Source organism: Triturus cristatus, chromosome 2_1, assembly GCF_964204655.1.
Source record: "Triturus cristatus chromosome 2_1, aTriCri1.1, whole genome shotgun sequence".
Classification (NCBI taxonomy): Eukaryota; Metazoa; Chordata; class Amphibia; order Caudata; family Salamandridae; genus Triturus; species Triturus cristatus.
In genome coordinates, this window is record NC_140581.1 from 299341566 (window position 1) to 299369425 (window position 27860).

Genomic DNA, 27860 nt, shown 5'->3' on the forward strand with positions numbered 1-27860 from the left:
GAGTCACAGAAAGAGAACGTGAGGATGAAAAAGAACCTGCAAGAGAAGGATAAAATAATAAGTGATTCAGGAAAACTTGGGCCCTCCCTGACATTTAAGTTTTTCTACATTTTAAGTGCAAAATAATTCTATTGATGAGCTGAACAACGTCTTGTAGTCGTAACACGAAAGACTACGTATGTTTGTCAAGATGCCACACTGATGTTAGTCGGGTCAGCGCAACCTCTAGCGGTCAAAGATGAAAGCGCACTGTTTCGGAAGGAAGGTTTTATTAGAATCAAACGTCTCTTGCCACCAATAACCGGGGAGCCCCTGAATTACCAAGTTTTCTGGAGTTCCACGATGAGAAACTTATCGAAGGAAAAGTAAATTATTTATATTCGTATAAGATGTATCTCGAAACATCATTTTGGAAACCTGTGGAAATACCTCTCCAAATATAACAACTCTGAAACTTCTACAGACCGAACACTCACTTTGTAATTAATGTGTGTGATTTTTTTAGTTAAGCATGTTGCTGTACCCCTTGTTAAGTGTTAACTCGTCTGCACTTGTAGCAGGTCCGCTCGGGAACACAAGCGGGAACTTCAACCTCTCGTTGGTCCGCACAGCTGCGCAGCGCGCTCTGCCCCGCGCGCTCGCTGGGCGTCTCATCCATCTTCCGATGCGGAGCACAGCTGAGGAAACCCCTTCGATCTCTTGCAGCCAATTGTTGGCGAGACGGGGCGGGGCGAGTGGGCCGCGCTAGGGAAACTTGAACAGTACACACGCGCTCAGAGGTTTCTGCCGGGCCGGCGTAGGAGCACATGCACAGGAGCGCCAGGGACCCTACGCGCTATCAAGGCACGGGACCGGCTGCGTACACTGGGAACGGTACAGAAAGGTGCCTGGCACACCACGGCAAGCAAAACTTCGACGCCTGCTCCAGAGGTCATAAGGGCACTGCCTGTTTGGGGCACCCAGCGAAGAGACGGGCGCATTCCTGATCTGCTTGCTTGCTACACACACAAGGGGCCACGGGACTTCCTGCTCCAGATACCCTGCGCAGAACCGGGTGCAGGTCTGCACTCCCATCTCCAGAGATCCTACAAGCACAAGAAACGCCGGCCTGCAAGCCCTGCTCCAAAGTCCCTGAACTCGAGAGACACGTGGGTGCCCTGCAAGCCGTAGAAATCTAACTGGCAAAGGGGTACGGGAGTGCTCTGTCGGCGCCAGAGACCCTGCACACTCCAGGCACCCAATTCCAGAGCGCACAAGGCTGCTCTTGCTGCCCTAAGCGTACGAGGAGACGCACGGGTGTCCTGCCTCCCTTTGAGAGTGCGTTAATGGGCACACGAGAGGGCAAAGGGCTGGTCATCCTGATGTAGAGATGCCCGAGCACACAAGGAGGCAAAGGTCTGCCTAGCCTGCTCCAGATACTTTTGAGACTTTGAAGAAGAGCAGAAAGCCGGATAAAGTGATCCAGGGCTGACTACCCCAGCTGATGACCCTCGGCGAGGAAGGGGGAGGAGGGACTCACGGCCAGTACACGCCCAGGCAAAGAGCTGACGGCTTCCGTGCACACTCACACAGTCCAGGCCACCTGGAGCTCACGCGGTGCTGAGGAGCTGCCCCACTGCAACCTTCTCAAAGTCTGTAACTCACGCCCACGGCAGAGCGTGACAGGCTGGGAGCGGGCACCTGGCACCTTCATCAGCAGACCTCAGCAGCACTGTGGAGAACAGGCGAGAGCTATGAAAGGGGCAGGATCCGGGAAAGTGATCTCCCCTGAGGACTTAACCTGACGGGCAACCGAGAAAGCAGCATCACAGAACCAACGTCACCTGCCCGCAGAAAAAGGGCACTTTCCCCCACAAACCACCCCAACCGGGGCTTTCTTTTGACGAACGAAATTCACTGGCTTGCATTTCGTTTTCAAGACATTATTTTTGGGGAAGTGTCAATAAACAGGAAAGCGGATGTGCTGCAATTCTCAACTACAGCTTTAAGCAAGATTTGATTACAGTGTGAATGCAACCACTTGCTTTGCTTTTATCCAGCTTTACAAACGCTGTCCTGCGCAGAAGTTTGAGGGAATTTAAGAAAAGCAACACAGGGTTAATACACTTTAATGTGCTATTTGGCCAGACTCCGTTTTGGCTGAAAAAGATTGACAACGACAAACTGAGCTCTGCGTAAATTGGGTTGGACACGCATACTGTGAGGTGGTCTGGATGCTCGACAGATTGAGGAGCCCTTCTCCAGCACTGGTCCTTGCATAGATACGCACGCCTTCTTTTTAAAATAGAATTCCCTGTTTCCTTGCAGGAGACAGCCCCGCGTTGGCTTGGTTGAATGAACTTTAGAGCAACCGCAGAGCTGCATCGTGCTAAACTGAAGGATTTGTTCTTGGTTTAAGGCGCTCACCTGTTAAACGCCAGTCCAGCTGCGGACGAAATGGAGGGGGAACACATGGCAGATGTTCTGAACAACTCCATGAGGAACTGGACTCTACAGCCCCTCATCAGCGTGGGGCAAACTTCGGGGTCCAGCAAGTCCATCACCATTCCCGCCATCATGTTCATCTTTGGCGTGGTGGGCAACCTGATCGCCATTGTCGTGCTGTGCAAGTCCCGCAAAGAGCAGAAGGAGACCACTTTCTACACCCTGGTGTGCGGCCTGGCGCTCACCGACCTGCTGGGGACCTGCCTGGTCAGCCCCGTCACCATCGCCACCTATATACAACAGAAATGGCCCGGTGGGTACGAGCTGTGCGAGTACAGCTCCTTCATCCTGCTCTTCTTTAGCCTCTCGGGCCTCTCCATCATCTGCGCCATGTCCATCGAACGCTACCTTGCCATTAACCATGCCTACTTCTACAGCCACTATGTGGACAAGCGCCTGGCTGGCCTTACCCTCTGCGCTATCTATGCCTCCAATGTCCTCTTCTGTGCGCTGCCCAGCATGGGCCTGGGCAAGTCCACGTTTCAGTACCCGCAGACCTGGTGCTTCATCGACTGGCGGAGCAACGTGTCGCGGCACGCTGCCTACTCGTACATGTACGCGGGCTTCAGCTCCTTCCTGATCCTGGCCACCGTGCTCTGCAACGTGCTGGTGTGCGCGGCGCTCATCCGCATGCACCGGCAGTTCGTGCGGCGCACCTCGCTGGGCGCGGACGCCCACCACCGCACAGGGGAGCCCGCCTCTCGCCGCCGGGGCCGCAGCTTTCGCCGCATGGCTGGTGCGGAGATTCAGATGGTCATCCTGCTCATTGCCACCTCGGTGGTCGTACTCATCTGCTCCATACCGCTGGTGGTAAGTACAGAGCTCCACTTGGCTCCTTCCAACACCACGAGCCGTATTGCGTCTCTTCGTACTTTATCTGCTCCACACTACTAGCGAGGCTGTGTCTATTCTTCACCCATTACCCAAACCTCATAAGAGGTAAGAATACATTCATAGGCCTGTGTCTTTGCCAACACACCTCCCTGTCTCTCGTCTCCTCCATTGCACCAGTGGTGGGTTCAGGTCCTCTACCTTACCACTCCATATGCCTCATCAGTCATAGAGCAAGCTGTGTGTCCGCCACCTCTGCAGCGCATCCTTATCCCCTGGCCATCCTGGATTTCAAACTTCCAAAATACTATTTAATTTACGCATATTGCACCCGTATGCGCATACGATTCTGTCCAAGCCACGTAATTAGCAAGGGTGACTCCAACATGAACAGCCACCCCAAGACAAGAGACGGCCAACGGCGCATTCTAGCAGAATCCCAGAACCATTTATCAAAGGTGCTCCGGGACCACAGAAAAGGTGGTAATGCGCTATACAAAAGCATCACTACCTGATTATTATCCTACACTTAGCAAGCTCGCACCTGGCTGCTCCAGCCTCACTTCCACCCCCCCCCCCCCCCCCCTCCTCTTTAATCCTCTGGTAGTTAATACATTATGTAAAGGTCTTTTTTTTAAAGCAACCCCTTCTGTTTGTGAAAGGATGTTGGTTAAACAGCCTGTAAAGTTCTCACTCTGTTCCCATATCCTCTCCAGTATGTCCTCATCCTCCCTTCTGCATATTACCTGTTATTGTGAAATGTATAAGTTTGTAATTTCTAGTGTACTTTGTCTATATCTTGCTGTTATACCACTTAACAGTTTATGACCTCGACACATAAATGTGATCCCCCAAATCTGTTTATTTTTAAGTAATGTGAGAAATATTTTAGCAACATGCCTACAAACGTTAAGTGTCCAATGAACGGTTGCACCTATCTAACCATTTTACTTTTTGACATGTTTATTGCCTAGCTGACAAGTGGCATCGCGCCCTACCAGCCATAGCTTTTCAGCCACCAACACTTTGGATGCTGGGGCTTTTGCGCACATACTTGCAATGTGAAAATTGTAACTACAGGTTCCAAAGTGCAACGAGATGTTTGCTGGCTAAAAAGCCGGGATTGGTTGAAAGTCATAGGACCAGCGCTTGGCAGCTGAGCAGCTGTCCTTCCTAGCGCTGCTTTTTTGGGTACATGGCCCCTTCTCACAGATGTGACTGTTGTGAACCCGCCACTGATTCATATAAACAAACATACGCTTAACCTAACTTTGTTGGTGACTCATCGCTGAGCTCTACCATTACTCTCTTTTGACCTCGCAACTTTCCCTTAAATCATCTACGTGGCCGGACTACAGTGACGTTTAAATGTCTAACTTTAGACAGTTAAAAGCCCCACTGTCAGCGTTGACCTAATAAGCGGTGTCCATATTATCGCAGAGTGGGGTGTGCATTACATCCCTCCGGTGCAACGCACCAGCGAGCTCTGAAAGCAGAAACATGATGAGACGGGGAAAGCGCTTTCTCCGTTAGGTCGTCTCTGGCCCTGGCTGATGATAAACCCAGAGTCTGTACGAGCCCAAGCCTGGCGGAGCCAATCTCATCAACTGCGGAAAGAAGCAAACTCGAAACCAGCAGGTTTCAGACGGGTCCTAACGGAAGGCTTCACTGGGCTGTTCTGCTTCTTTAGAATATCGTGGTACTACTTTTGATTTCCCCTTCTAAATAGACAGGTAGAAATTAAACAACCTAAACTAAAAAGTAAAGTCGCGAGTAGTCCTCCGAGCCGCGGGGCACCTCAGTGTCAGTCAGTCCTATACCAAGTTTGAACACTGTGGAGGTGACCGGCGGCAGATTAGAAAGATTTAGGGACGTTGTTACGACGTTCAGCGACGTCGGGTTATCAAATCCGCGCGTGAGTGAACATCTACAGTCGTCAAGAGCAAACGTCATGGGACGTACTCACGCATCCTTTACCTGTCACCGAGCAGCAGCGTCGTACGTTACGTGCCCATGACGTCAATGTGCTTGCTTTTTCCAGACCCGCTGGATCTGCCGCATAATAAATGATAGAAATGCCCTGCGGACGCATCAGGAAGGGAGTCATGTGACTTGATTCTTTCGTGTCACATAGCACCTGTCTGAGCCGCAAATAAGGGATACATTTCAGTACGGGCTCGTGCCTAGGGGCATCCGTGTACTATGAACCTCGGGCGTCTACCACTATTCCAAAAACGCACAGACAGCCGATGCTTCGGCTGCTTATCTTACAGCCCCTCAAAAAACAATTCGATTGTCTAGCCAGCTGCCTACAGGATTCCGCAGCACAAAAACTGCCACAAGGCTCATCTACTTTAATGCTTGCATTAGGAAAGCACTTTATCAAGCAGCTATCTTGCCACGGCCAAACCACACACACGTCTTTTAGGTATAAGTCCGTCAGGCATTGTCCTCTCTGGTCAAGCAGGCCACGCTAATCTCTACCATATTCACTGGCAGATATATATGCCTCACATGGTGTTATGCATGCGTGCATCCTGCTCTGAGTCTAACGCACATTAGAATGCAAGCGTACGACACCGAAAAGTTCTCAAAAAATGAGACTATTACACCCCACCCAACTCCATCGCCATTGTTACTGCTAGCAATACCAAAAACTCACCGAGGATGTTTAGACCTCTTCAGATTGCTGTGTACGTTTGTTTCCCAAAAGTATGTGTGTGATTAGCATCCGAGGGACTCTGATTTCCGTTTTGAGTCAGAAGTGAAATTTAAACCAGTCCTTTTCTGCACGACATAGACGCCATAGTTTGGTTGCTCACTGCTTCTGTCTAGTTTTAGGAAGTAGAGATTCTAGAAGGAACTCATTCGATGCTCATGCATCCCACTCAGTTAAGTCGCAGACCACACACGTTCGTCTGTCCAGGCCCCATGCAAAGCCACCTCCAGTACACAGCATTTGCATGCTGCCATCAATTTGAATATACGCTCCCTTTTGACCGGCAACACAATCTGTAGCAGAACTGATCGGCATTTTGTGGTTGGAGGGAAAAGATCGCCCATGTTGCTGGAGTGTAGCCATTGATGCCAAAACAGGATACTTTTAGGGAAGTATAGAGACTTCTTCCACAGGCCTGTGTCCCAGGGGCGGCTGGTGACATTTGAAAGTGGTGGGCGTAAAAGTTGTAGATGAGTAGCCTGTGATGAGTGAGCATAACGAGCGAGCCCTACTGGCATAAGGGGGGCCACTTTCAAGCAAATTTGAGAAAGCAAGAAGGTTAATAATGTACCTCTGAGCTTCCACTCTCCCTCAACCTTTCTCTTATCCTTCTCAAAGCCTCAGCTTCCCCTCAGCTTCTCTCTCCTCCACTTTCAAGTCTCTGCACTCTCTCCTCCGCTTCCAAGTTTCAGCTGTCCCATGGCCTCTGCCAGTCTCTCCCTTCAAGTTTCTTCTCAGCCTCTGCCACCTCCAAGCTCCCGCTCTCCCTCAGTCTCTCTTTCCCTAGGCCCTGCTGTCCTACATTCCGGGCAAGAGAATGCATACTGTAGTGCACACATGTCCTTTACACATACAAACAAATCCCCTCCTGTCACTTTAGGACTGCTTGCTCTCCTCTCTGTGTAGGTAGAAAATACATCCCCAATCACCTGTACTGCCTGATGACTTCTTTGCTCTTAGCCCTTCATAAGAGACAACCAGAAAGGAACTTGAGGGCTCTGAGGCCCTACACATGGCAGAAACTATATAACTGTTTTACATTGGCCTTCCACTTAACTTGGATGAAGATTTTTTTACAATTATAATGCAGCGCATGAGTGCCAGAAACAGGTTGCAGCACACACCTCACATTGATGGCCTTTTTAGGGTTTCAGAAATTGGTTTTTTTGTAGAAAAGTTAACAAAATCAACATCCTCTGCTATACAAATCTATTGTATCTCTGGAGCGCTTGCATGACACTTGCACCAGTTTCCTGCACAAAATATGTGACTTTACATAGCACTTCCCATTGATGGATTCCTCCCAAACTTCCTGCACACCCATGAATTCCCCCTCCCTACCACTCACAGCAGCCCAGTTCCTCTCGAGCAACTGGAACACCCTAAAAAACACTTCTCCACCACCTCAAAAACGCCTATTGGATAACATTGCATTTCGAGCCTTCAAAAAAAAGCGTTTTTTTTTCGCACTTCCCCTACTTCGATCCTCTTGAACCTCACTGGGACAGTAGTTCCAGCGATTACGAAGAATCGCACCAAGAATTACACAAATCCATCCAGTGGAAGGGGTACGACTTTTCGATCAAACACGCGCCCCCCGCAAAACACCCCAAAATCAGCCAAAACTCGATCGAATTTTGCCGAAGCACTGGAAAACCTTCCCAACACCAACCCAAACAAATCAAAATCAAATCCAGCAAAACCTTCCCAACCCAGCCAAACCACCCTATAACTAAAATTAAAAGACACTTGCCTGACCGCCTCTTCTCCTGGTCCGCGTTGGCGCCTCTTCCCTCTTCGAACTGGAACAGCACGACGTCAGAACTGCGTGGCAACCCCTCAGCCAATCCTGGCGCTGCTGCAGCGCCTGGATTGGCTGACGGCACAGCCTACTCCTCGCCCGCCGCCTGCCCATTAGGAGTCCGAGGGGCTCCTAATGGGCATGCGCAAGGCAGTAAAAACACAAGTACGCATGACTGGGCACGGAGTAAACATTAAGCTCCATGCCCACTCATGTGCACTTGTGCTGCCCTTCCCTGGGGTCTGACAATGCATGTCAGTCAACATGACGCCGGACCGCCCGCGGTCCGACGTCATGCTGACTGACATTTACGAGGAGGGAGCTGCGGGCAGAAGAAGTAATTCGCTAGTGGCTCTGGGTCTTAGAAGCAAAATCCAGAGAGCAGTGTTCCAGTTCTGAGAGGAGCAATTTCAGTGAGCAGTGTTCCTGGCTCGTGAGGAGCTGGCTCAGTGAGCAGTGTTCTGGATTCCGGGGGCAGGGGGGCTACACCCCCACGCCCCAATGGACGCACCGCGCCTGCTGTGTCCATGAAAAACGGAAAGATAGGGTAGAGTCAGACACCTTTTAGGATGTACTTACCTCGCATTGATTCTGTTCCAGCTCTCTTGGCATTCTAAATTTGGTGTGGCAGTTGCCCAGTTTTCGTACGGCCAATTTCAGTCCTGTTTTAATCGTCAGTTAAAGTGCGACAAGAAACAGCCCAAAACATCAAAAATAGAAGCCAGGATGTCAAAGACTTCAATTGCATTGTGTTTAAAGTATCACTTCGTAATGCTAAACATGGCTAGTAGTATCATTATTAATTGTAGTTTTCATTGACCAATTTGTGATCCCTCCATGGGTGTAGGAAGTGTGGGGAATTTATTCCCCCAGATATTTTTTTTCGAGGGACAAACTCATGTGCACTCCCCCTAGAGTGTTCAACACTACCTAGGACGGCCCTGCTTTTGATCTGGTTTCCTGCCTTTAGTCCGGGTCTGGTGTATTCCCCAGTGTAGGGGGACACATTCCTGAGGCCAGATGTGGGCTGTTGTTTTTCAGGTCTGGGGCAGGCCCCCCCATTTAGCACGTACTTGGCCTGCCATTGTCATTCTCCATAGAATAGCAATGATCAGCCCGAGCAGGCACAGCATGTGGTGCGTCTCTCCCTATCCTGGGCCAAGGGCACCCCAGGGAGGCCTCTGTCCCTGTTTGTGAGTAGAGAATTCACACCCTCCTGGCAAAGGGAAGCGCCGGGAGCTATAGAAGGAGTTCCTCTTTGATCAGGCGATCAACTCCACAGAAATACGGGGGGGGGGGGGGGGGGGGGGGGGGCAAACCTGCTCCTTGCCCGTTCACTGTAGATTTGCCACTTAATGGAAGTGCATTGCCAACATATTCTACCCCCCCCCCCCCCCCCCCCCCCCCAATTGGAATGTGTTTTCTGTGCCTTCTGGCAGGGCTATTGCAGTCTAGCGTTTGAATTACTCTAGTGCAACAGGAGGCCCCCCAAAAAGCATTTCGGTTTAATCAAACCGATAAAAACGTTGATCGTTTACTCCTTAATGAGGAAAAAACGTATTCAAATCAAACAAGTGAAACAGTTTTTTTTTTGTCCTGCAGTCTAGTAGTTGAGAAATCACCCTGACTTAACTGCTTTCTGCTGTGGTGTTGCGAGGGTCAGACTGGCTGGTAGGGCAATCTGGTGGTGCCAGAAGGGCTGGTCCACCAGGCCAGTGTTTGGCTGTTTTTAAGGCTGTGTGTGGGGCAGTTTTTTGGTCTGGTGAACTGTTTTTTTTACTGTTGGTTTCCCTGATGTTGCCACAAACATTACTTGTAGCAAGCACGTGTATGCAGTCTGCGACACCCAAGGCCACTGGAATTATGCGACTGTTCAGCCACATGTTTTTCAAATAATTATGCATTTGCCACATAATCCATCTGTTGCACAATCTGCAGATTTTAATGGGTAAAATGCCTGTGGTTCAAATATTACTTAAAACGCATGTTGCCACGCAGTGGAAGACCCTTAGCAAAAATTGACCATTTTCTGTTGCATATTGCTGTATTTGGATATTTAACTGGTACTAATGAGGTACAACCAATGCTTAGACAGTGTTAACCAGTGTAAAAAGGTCAAAATAATACTATTACAAAATGTGCTTTATTACACTGCATAATTTGCTTTTTCTTGCCACATAATTTTCTACTCTATGTTCCTTAATTTGGCCTTTACCTACAGCATAATTCCAGTGGCCTTGGCCATACCTTGCAAAACATCTAGGCAGTGTGTCTTTACAATTTCAGCCCTGTCTCGATTTGCAAACGTGAGACGCTTTTTTTAGCTACCTGATTCGCTACTTGGCCGCTTTTATTTTAGTGCCAGGGCTTGTTTTCTGTCCCAGTCTGACCCTGCCTCCAGTACTAATGACTACCTTGCAGGTCACACAATGATGCTGCTGTTACGAAAGTTCCCTCCCCGAGACAGTACATTTGTGCATTATAAAACTGTGATCCTGAGTACAAAGTGGAGGTGGGGTCAGAGATGTTACTGCAAATGTTTGCCCCCTATTTTGGCAGAACCAGAGAAAACCAGGCGCTTTCTACCCTACACCTTCCCTGGGTCTACCTACCACTGCACTTTAGTAGCCCCAGCAAGGCTCATACATTTTCTATCTGCACATGCCCAGGCCTATCCCCACTGCTCATCAGTAATCTTTGAAAGAAACAAGCAGATGGGCCCAAACAACCTCACTCTTTCCTAACACACCATAGTGGCGTTAAGCAATATCTCTCCTTTCCTGACTGCTCCACTTCATGATGCACAGACCCGACTGCCCCACTCCATTTGTAACAGACTTCTGAGCAACACGAGGTGCCGCCTTCTCTGATAACCATAACCCTAGACTGTGAGGAAAAAAAAGACAACAGAAAGGAGAAGATCTTTCCGTTTCAAGGCTCCCAGCTCCAGGTGAAGCTCAGACGCATTTTGAGGGACCTTTCTACCCCCTGTTGCCTCTCTGCTTTGAACCATATTTAGTACATTTTGCTTAGTATCCAACAACTCTTTTCAACCAGTTCAGAGCACATTGACACCGCACATTTGGAATATCAGCGTGCAGTCAGGGGAGTCCGGTGTTTTCTGGCCATAAACCCAGTTAGGAGAGCTACCTCCTGCTCAAAATACATTTTGTTGTATTTTAAGGTAGAGGGTGTGGCATTATGGCCAGAGATGCCAACTTTAGAACTGTGGAACCAGGTTCAAGTCTTGGTATGGGCTCAATTATGTGATTCTGGGCATGTCACCTACACCTTCTGTACTTATCATTATTATATTTTTATTAATGCATGTGATCTTACGTAATGTAACTGGTGCTCATGTGTAGGTCTCCAATTACTTTGGGTCACGTTGCAGCTATGTAAAACTGCAAAATAAAGTCCTGTCCCTGCTCATAAATCGCTTCCATGTTCTCACAGTCTAATAGAACAAAAGATTGCAGGGGTTAATATTACACCAACCCAGTAGTACTCGTGTTATAAACCTTTGAAGGATGAAAAACAGATCCTGCAGAGATTTAAACCATGACCTCCAAGTTGCATGTGGCCTTTGGCAGCAGGTGCCTTGACTCCCTGAGCTACCGTACATTAGGCTGTTTGATAAAACCGACCTGAACACTCTATAGAAATGATAGCTTATTTTAATATCACTATTTCATTTTAAAACTCTGTGACTGTACAGGTTTAATGGAGCCAGGGACCTGAAGACCAGAGGCAAGTGTTATTGGATCCCCGAGGCTGACCCGGTCTCCCTCCGCCCCCTCCCCCATCCCAAAATTGTTTCCTCCTTCCTCCCACTCTGTGCCCATATACTCTTACAAAACCAGTTCAATGACTGTTCAGCCTTGTGTTTTTTGCACACAAAGTAGTTTCAGGAAGGCAGGATGATGCCAGCTGGAGCCTTGCCAAACTATTGTTATCTGTTACCTTTGTTCCACCCGTTATTTCACTGCAACCATTTTAAGTATGGAAGTATTTTGACTTCCACAACTTTGGATGGTTTCTACATTTGCAAGCACAGTTTATAAAGTCCTATTCACCAACAAGGTAAATGCAAAACTACAAGTCTCTGAGGCTTAATACTTGTGCCTGAAAAACTAGGACTCTGGCTGAGTCACCCTAATACCATGGAGCTAATTGGCAATGACGACAAATTTCTATTGTTGGTCGCAGCTCTGAAGGAGTTAAACTATGATTTAATCGACCTGAAACGACCTTTGTTATACTGGAGAGGCTGAATCTGCAGTGTCCACAAAATTCTGGGGTGCAGAACATTTTATAATCTATTCCTACGTGCTTGTCCTCCCAAACGTTATGTAACTTTGTCTGAGATACCCAAAGAAGACTCTTGTAGGTAGCCCGGCCACACCCCCTTGCATAGCTACAAAGTGGTCTATGTCTTTTATGCAAAAGTTAAGCCACCCCTTCGCTTTTTGCTTTCCCCACGTTGCTTTCTGTGATTAATAGCTTCGGTTCTGACATTGTCAGGGTGAGCTTGAGTCACAGCATGCAATGTACTGTCGATAAAGAAGGCGGCCCTGGCTATAGACTTCAGACATCCCGGAGCCGTATGGCGGTAAAAAGATGAAGTGCTAATGATATATAAATGTTGTCACCACTGTAGTAACCGCGCTAATAATCAGCCATCAAGAATGCTATGATTTTTTTGTACAATTTGGGGTAGTGTAGTTGACATAACCTTAGCTTTGTTTACTTCCTGCGTTGCTGCCCTGCAGCTCAAGACTCCCAGACTTGTGCGCATTTAACCACCTTCGCTTCCTGTGTCAGTAATTGTTACAATATGTTCATACTGTGGCAGGAGTTCTCCTTCAGAAGGCAGCCCACACACTGGGAACACAGTGCACACCCAGCAAACGTTATAGCAGACTAGTGGACCATGCAACGTGTGTCCGCAACCCCCAGGCCTGGCTCTTTATCCAGCATCACTTGCTGGAGCTTCTAAATTGAACTTTTTACAGTTTTAAATAATCCCAGCATGCAAATGCATGCACCTCTGAGTCTTTTTCTCTCTCCAGGGAGGGTGTAAGGAAGTGGTTTGGGTTTTGGAGGGTGAATCCATTGAAATCACTGGCGATTGGAACTATTTTGTCGGGTAAGAGTTTTCAGGGTCTGTGACTGTGAACCCACCGAAGACTGCGGGGCATTTAGCTTGTTGGCAGGGGGAAGATAACTGAGGGGGGAGTTGAGACATGTAGTACAATGTTGTTGCCTAAAAAGAGGAATGGCTGAAATTACCTTCCATACTCGTGGCCATTTACCAGCTCTGTAATCGCATTGAAAGCTTTCAAATTTTGGAGAATCCAGGTATGCAATATAAATAAAACACAAAATGCTGACGGGCATAAATAATCCGAGTGGGGAAGCCATTGTAGAGTGGTCTGCCCTCTTTACGAAACTACAGAAATCCACGTTGACCTGCGAATCTGGTATATTGGCGGTGGGGATGCATTATTCCTTGTAAACCCAGGTGTCCTTTAAGAGTGTCCAGTGAAACCGTGTAAAGCGCGAACCCGGCGGCCATCCTGACGTACGAGCAACCTGCATGTTACAATCTGGAGCTTGTAATTCCCTTTTTAATGTTCTCTGAATTGGCTCACACACCCTAGCATGCAGCCTGCTGCTTGTAATAAGCCAATACTTTGTGAAAGTCTCATACGTACCGATACCACCATGTTTTCTGTGACCTCCTGGGCAGGCTGTGACCTTTGAACTTTTCTGCACTAGAGACCGGATTTCTTATTTCGCACCTTGACTCGCACGCATAAAGCATTCACTTTAGGAACGCACGGATACACGGGCCATCGGTGCCTGTTTACATTAAGTGACGGGCAGATATGCCTCATCCAGGCCCAATTACAATAGCAGCGTGGGGCTTCTGTGAAAGCCGAGGTTTGGGACCGGTCGAGGCACGCGGGGAGGCCCGGTTCAAGTTACCACCGAAACCTTCTCTTCACTGATCAGCAAATGTCCCCGTGGCGAGAAGCGTTGAGGCTTGTCTTTAAAGAATCCAGTGTAAGAGCAGAGAGGAATGTGTCCCAGGCGTGGTGAGGAGTCGGCTGGGGTGGGAGAAAGTACATTTGATAAGCCCTGCTGTCTGTCATTCGGGGAGGGAGCGCCCGCCAGCCCGCCAGGCCCGGGGCCCTTGCTCCTCAGAGGCACGCGAGGGGCAGTCTTCAGAAGGCATTTTCAAAAGCGGGGTCTTTGGCATGCAGGGTTGGATTCGGATCCAGAACAGGGCTGGGCACCCTTAATATTTTATTTTTTTTAAAGTGGACCACGTTTGTGGATTCCGCAATATCGCAAAACACAGCTTCAATGTTATAAAAAGAGGGAGGGAGGTCCTCTCCTCCAGGCATGGTTTCTCAAATTCACCGAGATTTTTCTTTATCGATATGTTGCCACGACTTTGTGCACGGGTTAGTTCACAGTGATGAACCACACCTGATTGAAGTGGGGCCACTTCTGCTGAGGCCCACTGTTCAATCTGCATACGTTAATGGGCGAGCTCAGTGAGGGCGCAGGAATTACCCCTCTTCCACCCCCTCCTCCCCCTAATAGAAACCCATCTGCCTGGGAAAGGCCGCTCAGCCCCCCACTGGGCCATTGGCGGCATCTGAGACAGCCCACATCGGCCACCCCTCTGGCCAAAAGGCAGCTTAGGGCTGCATCTCCGATACACGCCCATTGCCCGAGTGCCCGCCTTATCAATCGCTCCTGTTTTGCAAGTGAGCTGTGGGCCAATGTGTTTTTTTTTTTTTTTTTTTTACAACCGGTGGTGCTTTTTGACCAAAATGGCAATAAAGAAATGTAAACAAAAGTATGTAAACAAAAGTATGTGCTTTACAAGGCATGGGAGACGGCATCGTGCAGGCAATGTTTGTTGTAAGATTCGGGGAATCCACAGTAAACCCCGGCCCACAAACAGTCAGAAAACCGGGCCACACCGACCTGTCAGACCAGCTCTTCTGGCACCGCCAGATCGCCCTAGGCCAGTCCCACACGGTCTCTCCCTAGTATCTACTATCTAATCACAACACGAAGCCACCACTACCTCGTTTACATTTTATTAACTATATGCAGCACGCTTTTCGCTGTGCTGAAGGTGCACTTTAAGTGTGTCCATCCAGCCGGTACCGCCTGTTTCTTGTGAAACTTTTTGACTGACATTTCTAAGTTTAGCGGCCCATTTCCACAAGGAAGAGTGAGCACGAGTTACACAATATGTGAAAGAACTTATTTTCACGGCTGTGTGTAACTATTGGATTTGTGGTTTGGCACAGTCTATATTTAATCAGTAAGTTGGCGCCTCGGTGCGCTAATAAAAAAAAAAAAAAGGGGGAGAACGATCATTGAATCACCCACCATGGTGCGCTCTCTTTAAACATATCACAATTATTGTTGGAAAAATGGAGCTTTTAAATGTATCTTCCCAGTCCCCCCCCCCCCCCCCCCACTCCCCCCCCCCCCCCCCCTCCAGCACTTCCCAGCATGGTATTTTGTTTGGGTTAACGAGTCGGTGGCCTGTTTTTTTTTTTTTTTTTTCTCCTTGTTAGGTAATCTACAAGTTAATAATATGTGGGCGGTCTCCCTCCAAACCGGTAAATTTTGTCACAAAAGCAGGAGGTTTCGAGCAGGGTCAGTCTTTATCTTTTTACGCCAGAACCATCTGGAATTTATACTTAATGCATGCTTCAGTTCTTCCTCGATTCGTTTATGCTTTGTAAACAACCTTGCATTCCGATTAAACCTAGAAACACGAGGGAAGTTGTCATGTGACATTCTGTGATGTCACGCGCACCATACCCTTGCTGCTTAAATTCCCCGACAGTGGGGCAGATTTACAAGCCCCTTGCGTCACCCGTAGTCACTTTTCCAATGTTAAAAATGACGCAAAATTGGCGCAAGGGGCTTGTAAATAAGCCCCTAAATGTTTTAGGACGTATGTCCTGATGTTGCGTTAATGATTGAAGGAGGGAGCCAGGTGGAACACACCTACGACTTGGAGATTTCTCCATTGAGGCTTATATGCTCCAGAGGAGGATGACACAAGTCGTTGTTCTTCCGCTAACTGCAAAGCATTCTGGAACTAGCAGGTTCCTACTTGTAATGGGGAAAATAAACTACATGTTCCATAATGCTTTGCCTGTTAGTCACGCTACGAAGGTTTTTTTTTTTATTTTGCAGTTTTATACAGCGAGGATTCGGCGCGAAAGTACATTGGCCCGCTTTTCACAGTACTAGGTACATTAAATGTTCCTTTTTGGTAGTTTGAGGCTTGGCTAGAAGCACAGGATGTTGAGCCGACCCCGAGGCTCGAACCTGGTTCCCGAGTTCCCACGTCTGCAGCTCTGGCTGTTACGTCACATTGCTGATGGTATCAAAGTGTTATCTGCCACCTGGACCATACAGTGAAATTTTTTGTCCCAACAAAAATTGCTTAGCCTGTAAATTCTCTTTACTGAAGTCTGCGCCCAATCGGATCTCGGTTAAAGAGTTCAGGTAAATGTCACTTTAATGCTAAAATCACCGTGTACCTCCACTCTGAACCGGCGCGGTGAAAGGTGATCTGGGGTCTTTTCTCTGCCAGGCCCGTGTTTGCCGAAGGCATTACCTGTGTGTTATGAGAAGCTGTTTGGGCTGGCACCGACCCTTCCTATTTTTACCGTATGCGAGGTGGCACGCAAGTTTGATTATCCACATTACGGACGTGGGAGGAACGGAGTGCTTCGGGACGTGACCGCCATCTACTGGTGGAAAACAACACAAGCAGTGTGTGCTTTCGGTATCATTGCCCGAACCGCAAAATTGTTTTGTTTACTTGATTTCCAGGAGCAAGTCGTTCCTCGGTATTCCAATCTAAAACCAGGGTCGGATTGGTAAAGCGTGCACTCGGGCAAGGCAGCTTTTTGGCCAGTGTGGTGGCCAATTTAGGCTGTGCCTGTGCTGTTAAGATGTCGCCAGCGCCACAGTGGGTCCCGAGGAGCCTTTCCTAGGCAGATGGGCCTCTAGTAACTTCCTTTACCAGGTGTAGGTGTCCTTTCCAGTCTTGCTATGCCGGCAGATTAATGTAGCGGTACAAAAGGGGGTGGTGATGGACGGAGCATCAGAACCAATCAAACAGTCACACCAAGTCAACAGATCCGGGTTTGATCCATCACCGTTCTTTAGCCCACTCTGCCACCCCAGTTCAGACATGGCCATATGCAAATCAGTCTGACCCTGTGCCTCATGGGAACAGTCCAGCCCGAACTGCCAAGCCATGCCTTCCCTGGACCGGAAATTCCGGTCCAGGGAAGGCATGGCTTGGCAGTTCGGGCTGAACCCCCCCTCCACCCCCCACACCCAGCCCCACTGCTCTTGCTGCACAAGCTGCGGCTGCTAGAACTCCATTTTTGATAGATGAGCATTTCCACTCCGAACATAAAATAAATAACCTATGTGAGATTATAAAGACATTTCCCATATGCACCAGGCTACTAGGAAACTGTCTCTTGTTGTTGATGTTGAATAGATCAGATTTTGTTCCTGCTTTTCCTACAGAATTGGTCACTTTTCATCAGTGCCAACTCTATGTGGAACTACTGCAACGCCTTCAGGTCTAAAAAAACGACGATGCAACACGAGGAGTCGGGTTAGTCTGGGGAATGAGGATGTGGAAGACTTTGCGCAGCCAGGATAAAGGGGGACTACCCAGATTCCATTCAACAAGGCCTGCTCGGCTCGAAAGGTCCCCATCATTTTGGCCCACCCTAACTAACGCATGAGATCTTTCCCTGCCATCCCTCCTAGAGGCTCCAGGCCGCTCTGTGCCCATGTGTTTTGATAGAAAGCGGGTATGTCATTCTGCATACCGGTGGCTAAAACACATAATGTCTACGTTACTTTATCGCCAGTGTCATTACCTTTAGGAAATTGCTTAAGAAGCAGATATTCCTCTAGCTTCAGACAGGCCTACGCTGGACCCAATGCCTGGAGACCTTTTGGTCGTTGAATTGTACATATTTATCAAGAATCAGTCACTAGTGATTGAAACCGTATAGTTTGGTGTTTAAAACCTGTCCCGTTCGAAATGCGCTGCACATGGGATCTTCAGTCTCTCAGGTGCTATTGATTTGGGTGGTCGTACTATGTGAGCGTGAGGGAGGCAGCATTGAAATCTTTTAATCCCTGTTCAAAGAGCTGACGTGACTTTAAGTCCTTGAGCGGACACGTTTCCAATTGTGGGTGTTCATTTTCAAAATATTTGTTTTCTGAAAAGAAGATATATTATGTTCAAATTTACTAAATCAAGACTACGAGTCCCAGAATGCACTAGTGTGGCAAGGGAACGATTCAGGACTGGAACAAGGTATATCTGTCGCAATGACTCCAATCACAAGCTTGTATTCAGCTGCTGTGCTCGTGCAGTATCACAGCAGTGCACCGGTGCCTTCTTTCCGTGCACATCGGACTCCACCACCAGAACCCTGCTGCCACCAAAACCACTTATTACTCCTGACGCTAGTGATTTCACTCTTGGAATTCCGCATTGTCCGGAGCAGAACAGAGCGTCACAGCAAACTTCGTGAATTGTGCCTCCTGGTATGTCTTGCTCTTCTGTGCACTCTGTCACTCCTGAAATGTAGTATTAAGGCTGGAACACTACAGGAGTAAGTCCCATCTACTCGCAGCTAAATCTTGGTGAATCAGACTCCGGATTTGTATCCATCAGCCCCTCAGTGCTGATTGACACACTGTCCGTGGCATGTATGCCCCTAGAATAATCTGAGGCTTTTGGGAGTTTGTGTTTTCTTGCACGCATTCATTTGATCAAATCCACTAGGGCTGGAATGTCCTTGGCCAAACCAGAGCCACAAAGCGGTTTTTGCCTACGACCAACCACTGTTCAATCTGCAACAGATGAGGCGGCCTTCACAGCACTTTCCGTCTTGTTTGCTGCAAACTTGTCCTCACTAATTTGTGTAATAACTATATGAAATATTGCAGGAGTTAAACGGGATTTTCACATGCATGATGCCAGTTTGTTCTTTTCCATTGCTAAGGTGTGTTTTTCACCTCTTGACCAGCCCCTGTTGTGAGAAATCGTAGTGTCGAGATCCCATTACCTGATTTATGCTATTTTTGGCATTCTCAAAGATTATTTGATACTTGATACAAAACCCGATAGAATTAGGTGTGTGTTAAAGCTTTAATCTCCAAACCGCAGGGTCGGATTTCTAAAGAAAAGCATCCAGATTTCCTCGAGCCAGCCTTGAATACAGCGCAGGAGGCCAGGGCTGTTACAGGATCTTATCAGCCAGAGGAATTTCTACTGCCACCCATCTGCAGCAGCAGACTGACAGGGGGTTCTAATTGGAAGGTTAGACGTGATCCTTGTGCAATGTCTGGCTCAGCAGTGGGGGCGGACTGAACCCCTCTTAACCTTTCATGGAACCGCCCCAGTCTCAGAACCCAATGGAATGGAGAGCAGCAGATATGGAAACTCCAAGCCTCTCACCTTTCCCCTCTTCCATGTGTGAGAAGCTCAATCATTTCGGGGGATAAACCACACATGTACTAGAAAACAGGAAAAACCCTGATTACATCAGCTACTTATGCCTGGAAGCGGGCAACTTAAGAGCTCTGAAACATTAAGCAAATTACTGGGATTCGCTAAAGTTCTTATCAGCCGGGGATTTAACTTGTCTGTGCAAGCCACAAATTTCAAAGCATCCCCTCGCGAAATTAGGCCTTTGTATTAGTGAGATGGCTCCTGGTAGCGGGGGGCCCCTTAGAGGACGGTCGTCCCTTCTCATCCAGTCTTTCATACTTCTCTTTTGCTAGGTAGGGCCTTTAAAAAGTTCAAATTTATTGATCGTTTCAATTTTCCTTGATCATATCCACTCCGTGCTCTAGTAAATGTAGACCTCTCACTTACATATTCTTTCTTTAGTTCACTTCATTTACTCTTCCATTGGGGCATGGGTCCTTTAGAACTCAACAGGGAGAACTGGAAAATAAAGTAACCTCTCTCCCACTGTGGTAAAAGTTCCTATGAGGAGGAGTGTCTGTGGCGGGGGTTCATTGAAAAAGATCAGTCTTTTCACCGCTCCCCCTCGGTCCTCCAAAGGGGGGCCGTGTATACTTGCCACTCGATTGTACAGGCTCTGCATGACTGTTCCCAAGCCACATATGTACACACAAGCTGAGCTTTGACCATGAAAGCATCTAAATAGGTAATTTCTTTATATGGATTATGATGTAACATTTTTTTCAGACTTTAGGGATCATTTATATGGTAAAATCCATTCAAAGCAAGCAATCAAATTGTACCTTAAACGAAAAATGTTTTTATACCATGACCACTTGCAAATAAAAACAATTCTATCAACGTTTTTCAACTGAGGCTGTGAATCAAAGGTACACTGCTTTTCTGCAACCAGTCTTGTATGTGTTCCTGTAACATATAGTGAAACAAAACACACTCTCTTCTCTATCTCGCACACACTCTTTCTCACTGGCCATCACTCTCTTTGTGTGTGCGTCTCTCTCTCTCTCTCCTTTGAGTGGTTTTCTTGTGGTGTTCAAAATGCAGAAACCCAAATCCCCATATTTCCACTGGTAACAATGAAATATTGTGTCAAATATACAGAAGCATATCCCCTCATATTTTCACAGGTAACCATAATGTATGGAAAACATTTTATGGTTCCCTGTTAAATATGAGTTTCGTCATCATGATGACATTACCCAAACTCCAAAGTTTCACAATTATAAAGAGTCCTTATGATTATGTAGCAAGGTTATCTAAATTATCTCACGAGCCTATTTAAACATGCAATACAGTCTCCGGCAGTTTTATTTGTATCCATTTGAGCTATATATATTTTTTGTGAATTTGCAAATTATGTTGCAAATGTGGTTAATATTGCATTTTGTAGTAAATGCTAAAGCTACAGAATCTCATAACTCCACTGGCCCTCAACACAGCCCATTGTTATCCAACAGTTTACTTAAATGTAAATCAGAACATTTTAATTAAAGTTAGGGTAAATAGTTATCTTATTTAGAAGAAATCGGTCTTATGAAGTTAACCCCCCCACCCCCCCCCCCCCCCGCCCAAATAAAAATATAAAAAATGTGTAACTTGCATATATCATATGAACTTACATTGCTATCTCTGGGTTCACTTGAGTTTTGACAATATGGCCTGTGATGTCACCAGAACCTCTCAATGATAGTATTGGACCATATTACATGGTTATCTGGTGGCACATATATATATGCAGTGGCAGTAAAAATAGGAGGCCCAATAACATTTTTTTTTAAAGCAACTGTACTAATAAATTCACATTTACACATTCATTACTACAAAGCAAAGTTTAAATTCCAGTTTATTACCACAGTAAAGTGAAATTTACATTAAAAAACACTTTACTGCTTCACAGTTTGAGCATTACAATCACTTTTACACAGGAAAACGGCTCTGCTTATAGGAGGCCTCTTCAAAGTGATTATATCCTTTTGCACAAATGTAACCCCTTGCATCCTTGTGTGTTTTTTAAAATGCATTGAAGAAACAAACACACATGAAAAATCCCAGGTACACGCCATATATACAGATGAAGAAACTAAGTGCAATGTGCTATTTATTACCATATTTATACACATTGAGAGCATGTGTTTCTTTCCCACATATACAACTTGTCTTTGTTGCTCGCTATGGGTCACATGTTATGCATAATATTAGCTCTAAAATAGTACATAGAATGTGTTTATCGTTTGCTAAGCCATCTAACCCGATTTACCAGACTCGAAAGACGGTGAGCAATCGAGTGGTTGATAGCAACTATTTGTTTTTACAACATGTGTCCACAGGTCGCCTTTGAGAGTGATGAAACCATTGCAGTGTATACCCTAGCAATTCCTGCTGCTAGGGAACCTGTTTTGGAAGCAAAGTCAGGGCATCTGAAGACCTGTTGGGAAACATGTTTTTCCAGAGTAGCTAGAAAGGGGTCCTTATTAAACCGCACAAACCTTGGAAGCAAGTTTTCTCCAAATTTATCTACTAACAAAATAGCGCTCTCAGGACTGTAGATGTAACTTGGCAGCTGCACAAAGACTCCATAAGGTAATGACGTCCAAGAAAAAAGAAGTCCTCACTCATCAAAATAAAAAAAAAACAATTGTTTTCAAACTACAAACAAATCCCAAAGGCTCATTTTTTTAATACACCTGACCAAGTGCTGTAAATGTTGTAATGCGTTTTGCCAATGCTCACTTGGTTCCAAAGTGCTAGGCATTAGAAGTGAGTCTGCCTTACTTGTAAGTAATATTTATGTGTAGTTAGTACTGCCTGGAATATCATAATTTAGCTTGCCTAGCAAAGTTGTAAACCTTTTCCTGTCTCTTTATCTCTCTCAAGGTGCGGGTCTTCGTTAACCAGCTGTACCAGCCTGAAGTCGTTATTGATATCGCGAGGAATCCAGATCTCCAGGCCATCCGCATCGCCTCCGTCAACCCTATCCTGGATCCATGGATCTATATTCTACTTCGAAAAACCGTCCTCGTGAAGCTGATAGAGAAGATCAAGTGCCTCTTCTGTCGCATGGGTGGGGGCAGGCGATCACACTCAAGAGGCAGCTTCAACTGTGTGGAGGGCAGGAGGACGTCATCAGTTATGTCCAGTCACTCGCCTTCCTTCGTCTCCCGGGAGCTAAGGGAGGTGACCAGCACCTCACAGACACTGCTTTACCCACTGGAGCTGAGTGACTGCAGTATGAAGGGCAGCAACATGTTGCCGGGCACAACTATCGGTGCGGGTCTGTCCCGGACATCGGAGCGGAATTTGCGTGGCTCAGACTTGTCAGACTCCTCACAGGGGACTGATGTGGAGCAGTCCTGTTTAGTAAAAGACAGCAGACCCACAAGAACATCAAACCGAAACTCCCCGAAGGACAGTAACCTTCATGTGACTTTTCCAAACGAACCAGTAAATGTATCCGAAAAATGTATATAGTGGTAGATCAACTGCTCACACACATCCTCCAAAACTGTACAATGACCTGGTGCAGTTGGCAGACATGCACATTGCATCAAAGACTCTTCCTTCACTGGGAGCCATCACAGTGTTGGTTACACAGCCTGACAGGACGTGGTTGTGTTACCTCTGGACAGTTCCCCTGTTCCAGAAAAATGAATGTCACCGAGTGGACCATGCTGTTCGAAAACAGATGTCACAGAGAAGGAAATTCCAACACAGCTGTTAGTTGAAAGGACATTGGTTTGTGTTGTCTAGAACTTGGTGGTGGTATCCTGTAGTTGGAATGATCTCTACCTTCTTCGTAAGAAGGTCAAGAGTCTTTCTTTTTAGAACTGAAGCCTATTGTGGTTGAAGGCGTGGCAGTACTGTGCACTTCTAAGGCAATCTTACTACCTACATGCTGATATTGATGTGTCTAACTATGCGTTGAAATGTGAATTTTTATTGCTATGTACATAGGAAAATTATTTATTTTCTTCTCTATGAGAAGGTGTATTTTTCAGATGATCAGCAAGTGTAATAAAATCCAGTGCCATATTCAAATTACTGTTAATTACATGCGAGTCAGACCAATTCTTCACTGGACATGTTCTGTAGTTTCATGTTGTAGTATCAGTGCACAGTTACACATGTGTGGGGCCAAGTGTTGTAAACTGGGCTGATAGAAAACATATTTGTGTTTGCCTTGTCCTCAGGGAGGAGCTGCAGTTGAGGGATTTGATAAAATTACTAATCCTCAGCCTCTACAGTAACCCTGTTTGGGCTAGATCTTTCCAAATAGTTGGGGTTCTTTGTGTCTTTGGGTATTAAGTCGGGATCCATGGCCATATTTTGATTGCTTGCGAGGTAGAGCTGGCCAAGCAATTGTGTTCTGTAGAAAGTGAACAGAGCAATGCATGCCGCATCTTCAACTACTTGAGGAGTTATTACCTGTGCAAGTTTATTAAAGGCGAAATCTAGTAAGAACTAAAGTCCACTTACCGTAACTGCATCCCACATTACTTAAAATTGCCAACAATAAGGATTTTAGAAATGTCATTTGTTCAATAAAGCTTGATTGGGGTTTGATAAATTTAAAACAAATCAGCAACTTGATGGATTCACCAGGGAGGTACAGGACCACCGACAGGCTGTCTTGCATTACCTCTTCAGAAGAGCTTCTTGCACAGCAGACCTAGGCTCCGCCATTCCCTTCAGTGCGGTTTCATCTTCTTCCAGACATACCCAACTCAACATGTGCTACTGTGTCCCAAATGATGCTCTGACCCTCGGTAAACACGTACTTTAAGACAAAATTAAACCCACATGATTGTGTGCTGTTTTTAAGCAAGCGGTCACATGACCAATTTGACTAGTCTTTTGAAAATGGAACATTTTTCTTTTCACATCGTTGATTTATGCTTGTGGGTTACTGTCGTAAAAAACAGAATATTTGAAACTCATAGAGGTGTATTTAAGGTCTTTGTTGTTATGTCAGCCCCTTGAATATAACACAACCTAAATAGCTGAAAAATCAAACCATTCACCATCCTATGAAAAGTGCACTTTTGCCATTGTCGCACTGTTGGTTTTCAGCAGCTCTGCGGCGACTGGTTTTCTGAGACTGAAGGGAATAGTATGTTTTAGCTAGAACTCCATATGCCCAGATAACCCAAAACAGAATTTAAAGCACATGAAAGAAGTGCCCCTAAAAACCAAAGTGGAAGATAAGCACATCGATTGAACCACAAATCTTTACATATCCTGAGATTTCCTAAACACAAATTTAAATATCTTTTTTTTTTTTTTTAAAGTATGAAATATGGTCCGTGTCCTTAAATGGGAAATGATAGACAAAAAGTAGCTTTTTGTACAAAGACTGTCTTGCAAAGTTTTACTTAATTATGTTAATTTTAAAGCTATTAGTGTTTTGTTGTTGTGGGGCCCGGTTTTGGTCATGACATCACAATCTTTGACTCGGCATACAAGCAATTCAAAGAAAATAAAGGAGTCTACCATTGTGACAATGGCAAAAACATAGCCATAAAATAGTCGCCATTGTACAGACAGACATTAGCAAGAGAACAAACCTACGGTATGTAGAAGTACAAAATCAAGTTAAACTTTGCAAAACTGGTCCTCAAAAGATTCCCCAGTATAGGGATACACATAAGAAATGCAAATGGATTCCTTAAAGGGAGAGTAACTATGGACTCATTTCAAGACTTGCTTTAAAGTTTTGAGTACAGCGTTTGGACACCATAGCTAGATTTGTGTCAGGAATTTGGGATCGCTAAATACGATACATTTATTTACAATACATCTTAATTGGAACAGTTTACATGGAGGTTTGCCTAAAAATCTGCTGCCTGTAATGGTTCTGGTTGTCATGGACCCAGGTTCAACATGCCCTGGGCAGGCGCAAAGCCGCCTGAGTCTTGTTTCCTCATAATTGCTTTAATGTCCATGTAGTAATAGCAGCAAAGAGGAACTTCTCCCTAAAACATCTGTGCTCCTGTGTAGCTTCATACTCCAACAGATAGTTGATAAACTGAAATTTTTCTATTCTCTTTAGCTGTCATCCCTTACCTTCCACATGGTTTACACTTCATGGCCGACCTACCGCTGGCAGTATTCATAGGTTCATGTCTTACTGAAGAACAAGGTACATTCATTTCACTCTATTCCAAATGCTACCGGGGTTTTGTAAATTATATCTAAAACTGTTTGACACGTAGAAACTCCAAGGGTACAGTGCAATGCAGTGAAATGTATGATCAGTGCACACTACAGTAGGTTATGTGTTTATTTAGAGCATTTTCTAGTTCCTTTGAGGAATTAGGCCCCGTTGTTAGTTAAGCTCCTACCAGGGGACAGAAGTTATTGTCTTTTAGCAGGAGTTGGTCCAAGACAGCCGGATCCAGGCCAGCTTTCAGGACGTCCACATGGGTACCTACAATGACACTAAATGCAAATAATTTATACAGTAGTTGATTGAAGTGAAAATAATGTATGGATTTAACCTTCTGGCACCAGTGGTGGACACACCTGTTTCAAGCTCTCGCAGCATTGTTGCCCATTGTTTTTGTGCGGAATTGTGCAGGGTTTATCAAATAATTAATATCAAGCATGTTCTGTTGCTTAAAGTGTTTATGTGAATTGCTTCGTTGTGATTACATTATGCACCCGATGTTGATGGTTGGTCAAGAAAGCGGTTGTGCTGGCCAAAGTGTTTTTGGAGATCACAATAAAACGGAATTGTTCATTTTACTGTGGTTTTGTATGTGCTCTTTCAATTAGTAAATTGTTGACTAATTCTTTTCATCAATATTTCTACAAAAAATAAAATCGGTGAGCGATTTGCAACTCCTTATCAAGGATGCATACAATCCATTCCAGTTCTGCATGAATAGCAAATCTTTTGCATCACTAGAAAAGGTTTGATATGGCCATTATTAAAACCGTGTTGGCTAATATATGTGATGGTAGATTATCAGAAACAGATGACATTTCCCAATAAATCCAGCTGGGAGGATAGGTGTGGCTAGTAATGTTTCATCTTTGAGGACTCAGTTTTAGCAAACCCAATAAACGGTGTTCTCCAGTGACGCGTGCCTACCCCTTAAATGATCAGATCTTGTAGGAGGAATGAAGCTTCAAAGCCAGTTTTGTTGAAACCAAGGGTTGAGTGGATTCTGGTGAGGTGACTGCTCACATGTTCTCACCTGGGAAGGTTCTTGTGGTGTGCGCTGTGTGGTGAAACACCAATACTTCTATAGAACTACAACGGGACAGGTGTTCAGATGGATAATGGGGAACTAGGGTCTGTACTTTGATGTACAGACTAGAGTTTCAGACCAGATTTCATTCATGCCATCAAGATGAGTTTTGCCAATTCCTAGTCTTCTAAACCTTAAGAGGGCGAATACAGATGATGCCGCGCGAAGAACATGCCTTTTCCATTATATAATGACTACGGCTTTCTATTATAGCCTGGCATTGAGATGGACTCAATCTAGATGTGATCATTTAACCATACATGGCTAGTTACACGTTAGCTTCGCTTTGGAATAAACCAAAAAGAAAGAAGCATTGATCAAACAATTACGTCTCCCTGGTGTGTAGTCGATGCCCTCAAAGACACGCACCATGCTTGAACAAACGCTTGACGGTAGGTGCACGAACTGTGTAGCAGTGGAGGGAAAAGGAATGTGATAGCATTGACTGCATTTTGAAACAAGAAAAGGTAAATTATGTGGTGCCATGCAGCACAATCTGTAGAATTATATAGCTATTCTATAATGTTAACGCACATTAATACTGTGGGCAAAGATTTCATCACATTAGTAGCATTTAAAAAAAAAAAAAATACAAGTGATCATCTGAAAGGTGACCAGTTACCCATTACAAAGTGTCTGCCACTGTGCATACCAGCACTTTTTTAAAGTATTTTTTGATCGGTTTGGATTAGAAACAGCATTTTTATTTTCTTAATCTACAAACAATGCAGCAGATGATGGGTGATATTGCAAGCACAGTCAGTCTATTACTATGCAGAAACTGCTGTGGGCACATAATTTCATAGTCTTGGTGCACATGCATAACTGGAGATATATATCAAATCGCCTACAGGCATCCATGTGCAAGTAGGTATTTTAGTACCCAGGGATGAAACCCATACATGCATACAGACTCCCAGATACACATGCAGTCACACTTGGTGAGGGTGATTCAAAGATAGACAGATAGATGGAAGTGTCTGGGTGGTGACTGGACAATGGGTAGGTATGAATGTATATATGAATGGGTGTGGATCTATAAATGGATCCACTGGTTTGGATTGGTGAGTGTGTGTGTGGTCGCTGTCATTCTGTTCTTTCGCTTCTTTTTTGCTCTCATGACATCTTTTTATAGTCACAAAAAATCCCTCCCACTGTTGAAATTATGAGCATATTTCCAATTTTTTT

At 45.8% G+C, this 27860-nt stretch overlaps 1 protein-coding gene across 1 annotated transcript; it reads left to right on the forward strand.

Annotated features, from left to right (window-relative positions):
* The first annotated feature begins 771 nt into the window (after positions 1-771).
* On the forward strand, positions 772-26163 carry PTGER4 (prostaglandin E receptor 4). Its single transcript, XM_085631154.1, has 2 exons — positions 772-3294; positions 22297-26163. The coding sequence occupies exons 1-2, from the start codon at positions 2437-2439 to the stop codon at positions 22888-22890; spliced, it is 1452 nt and encodes a 483-aa protein (XP_085487280.1). The 5' UTR covers positions 772-2436; the 3' UTR covers positions 22891-26163.
* Positions 26164-27860: the final 1697 nt, after the last annotated feature.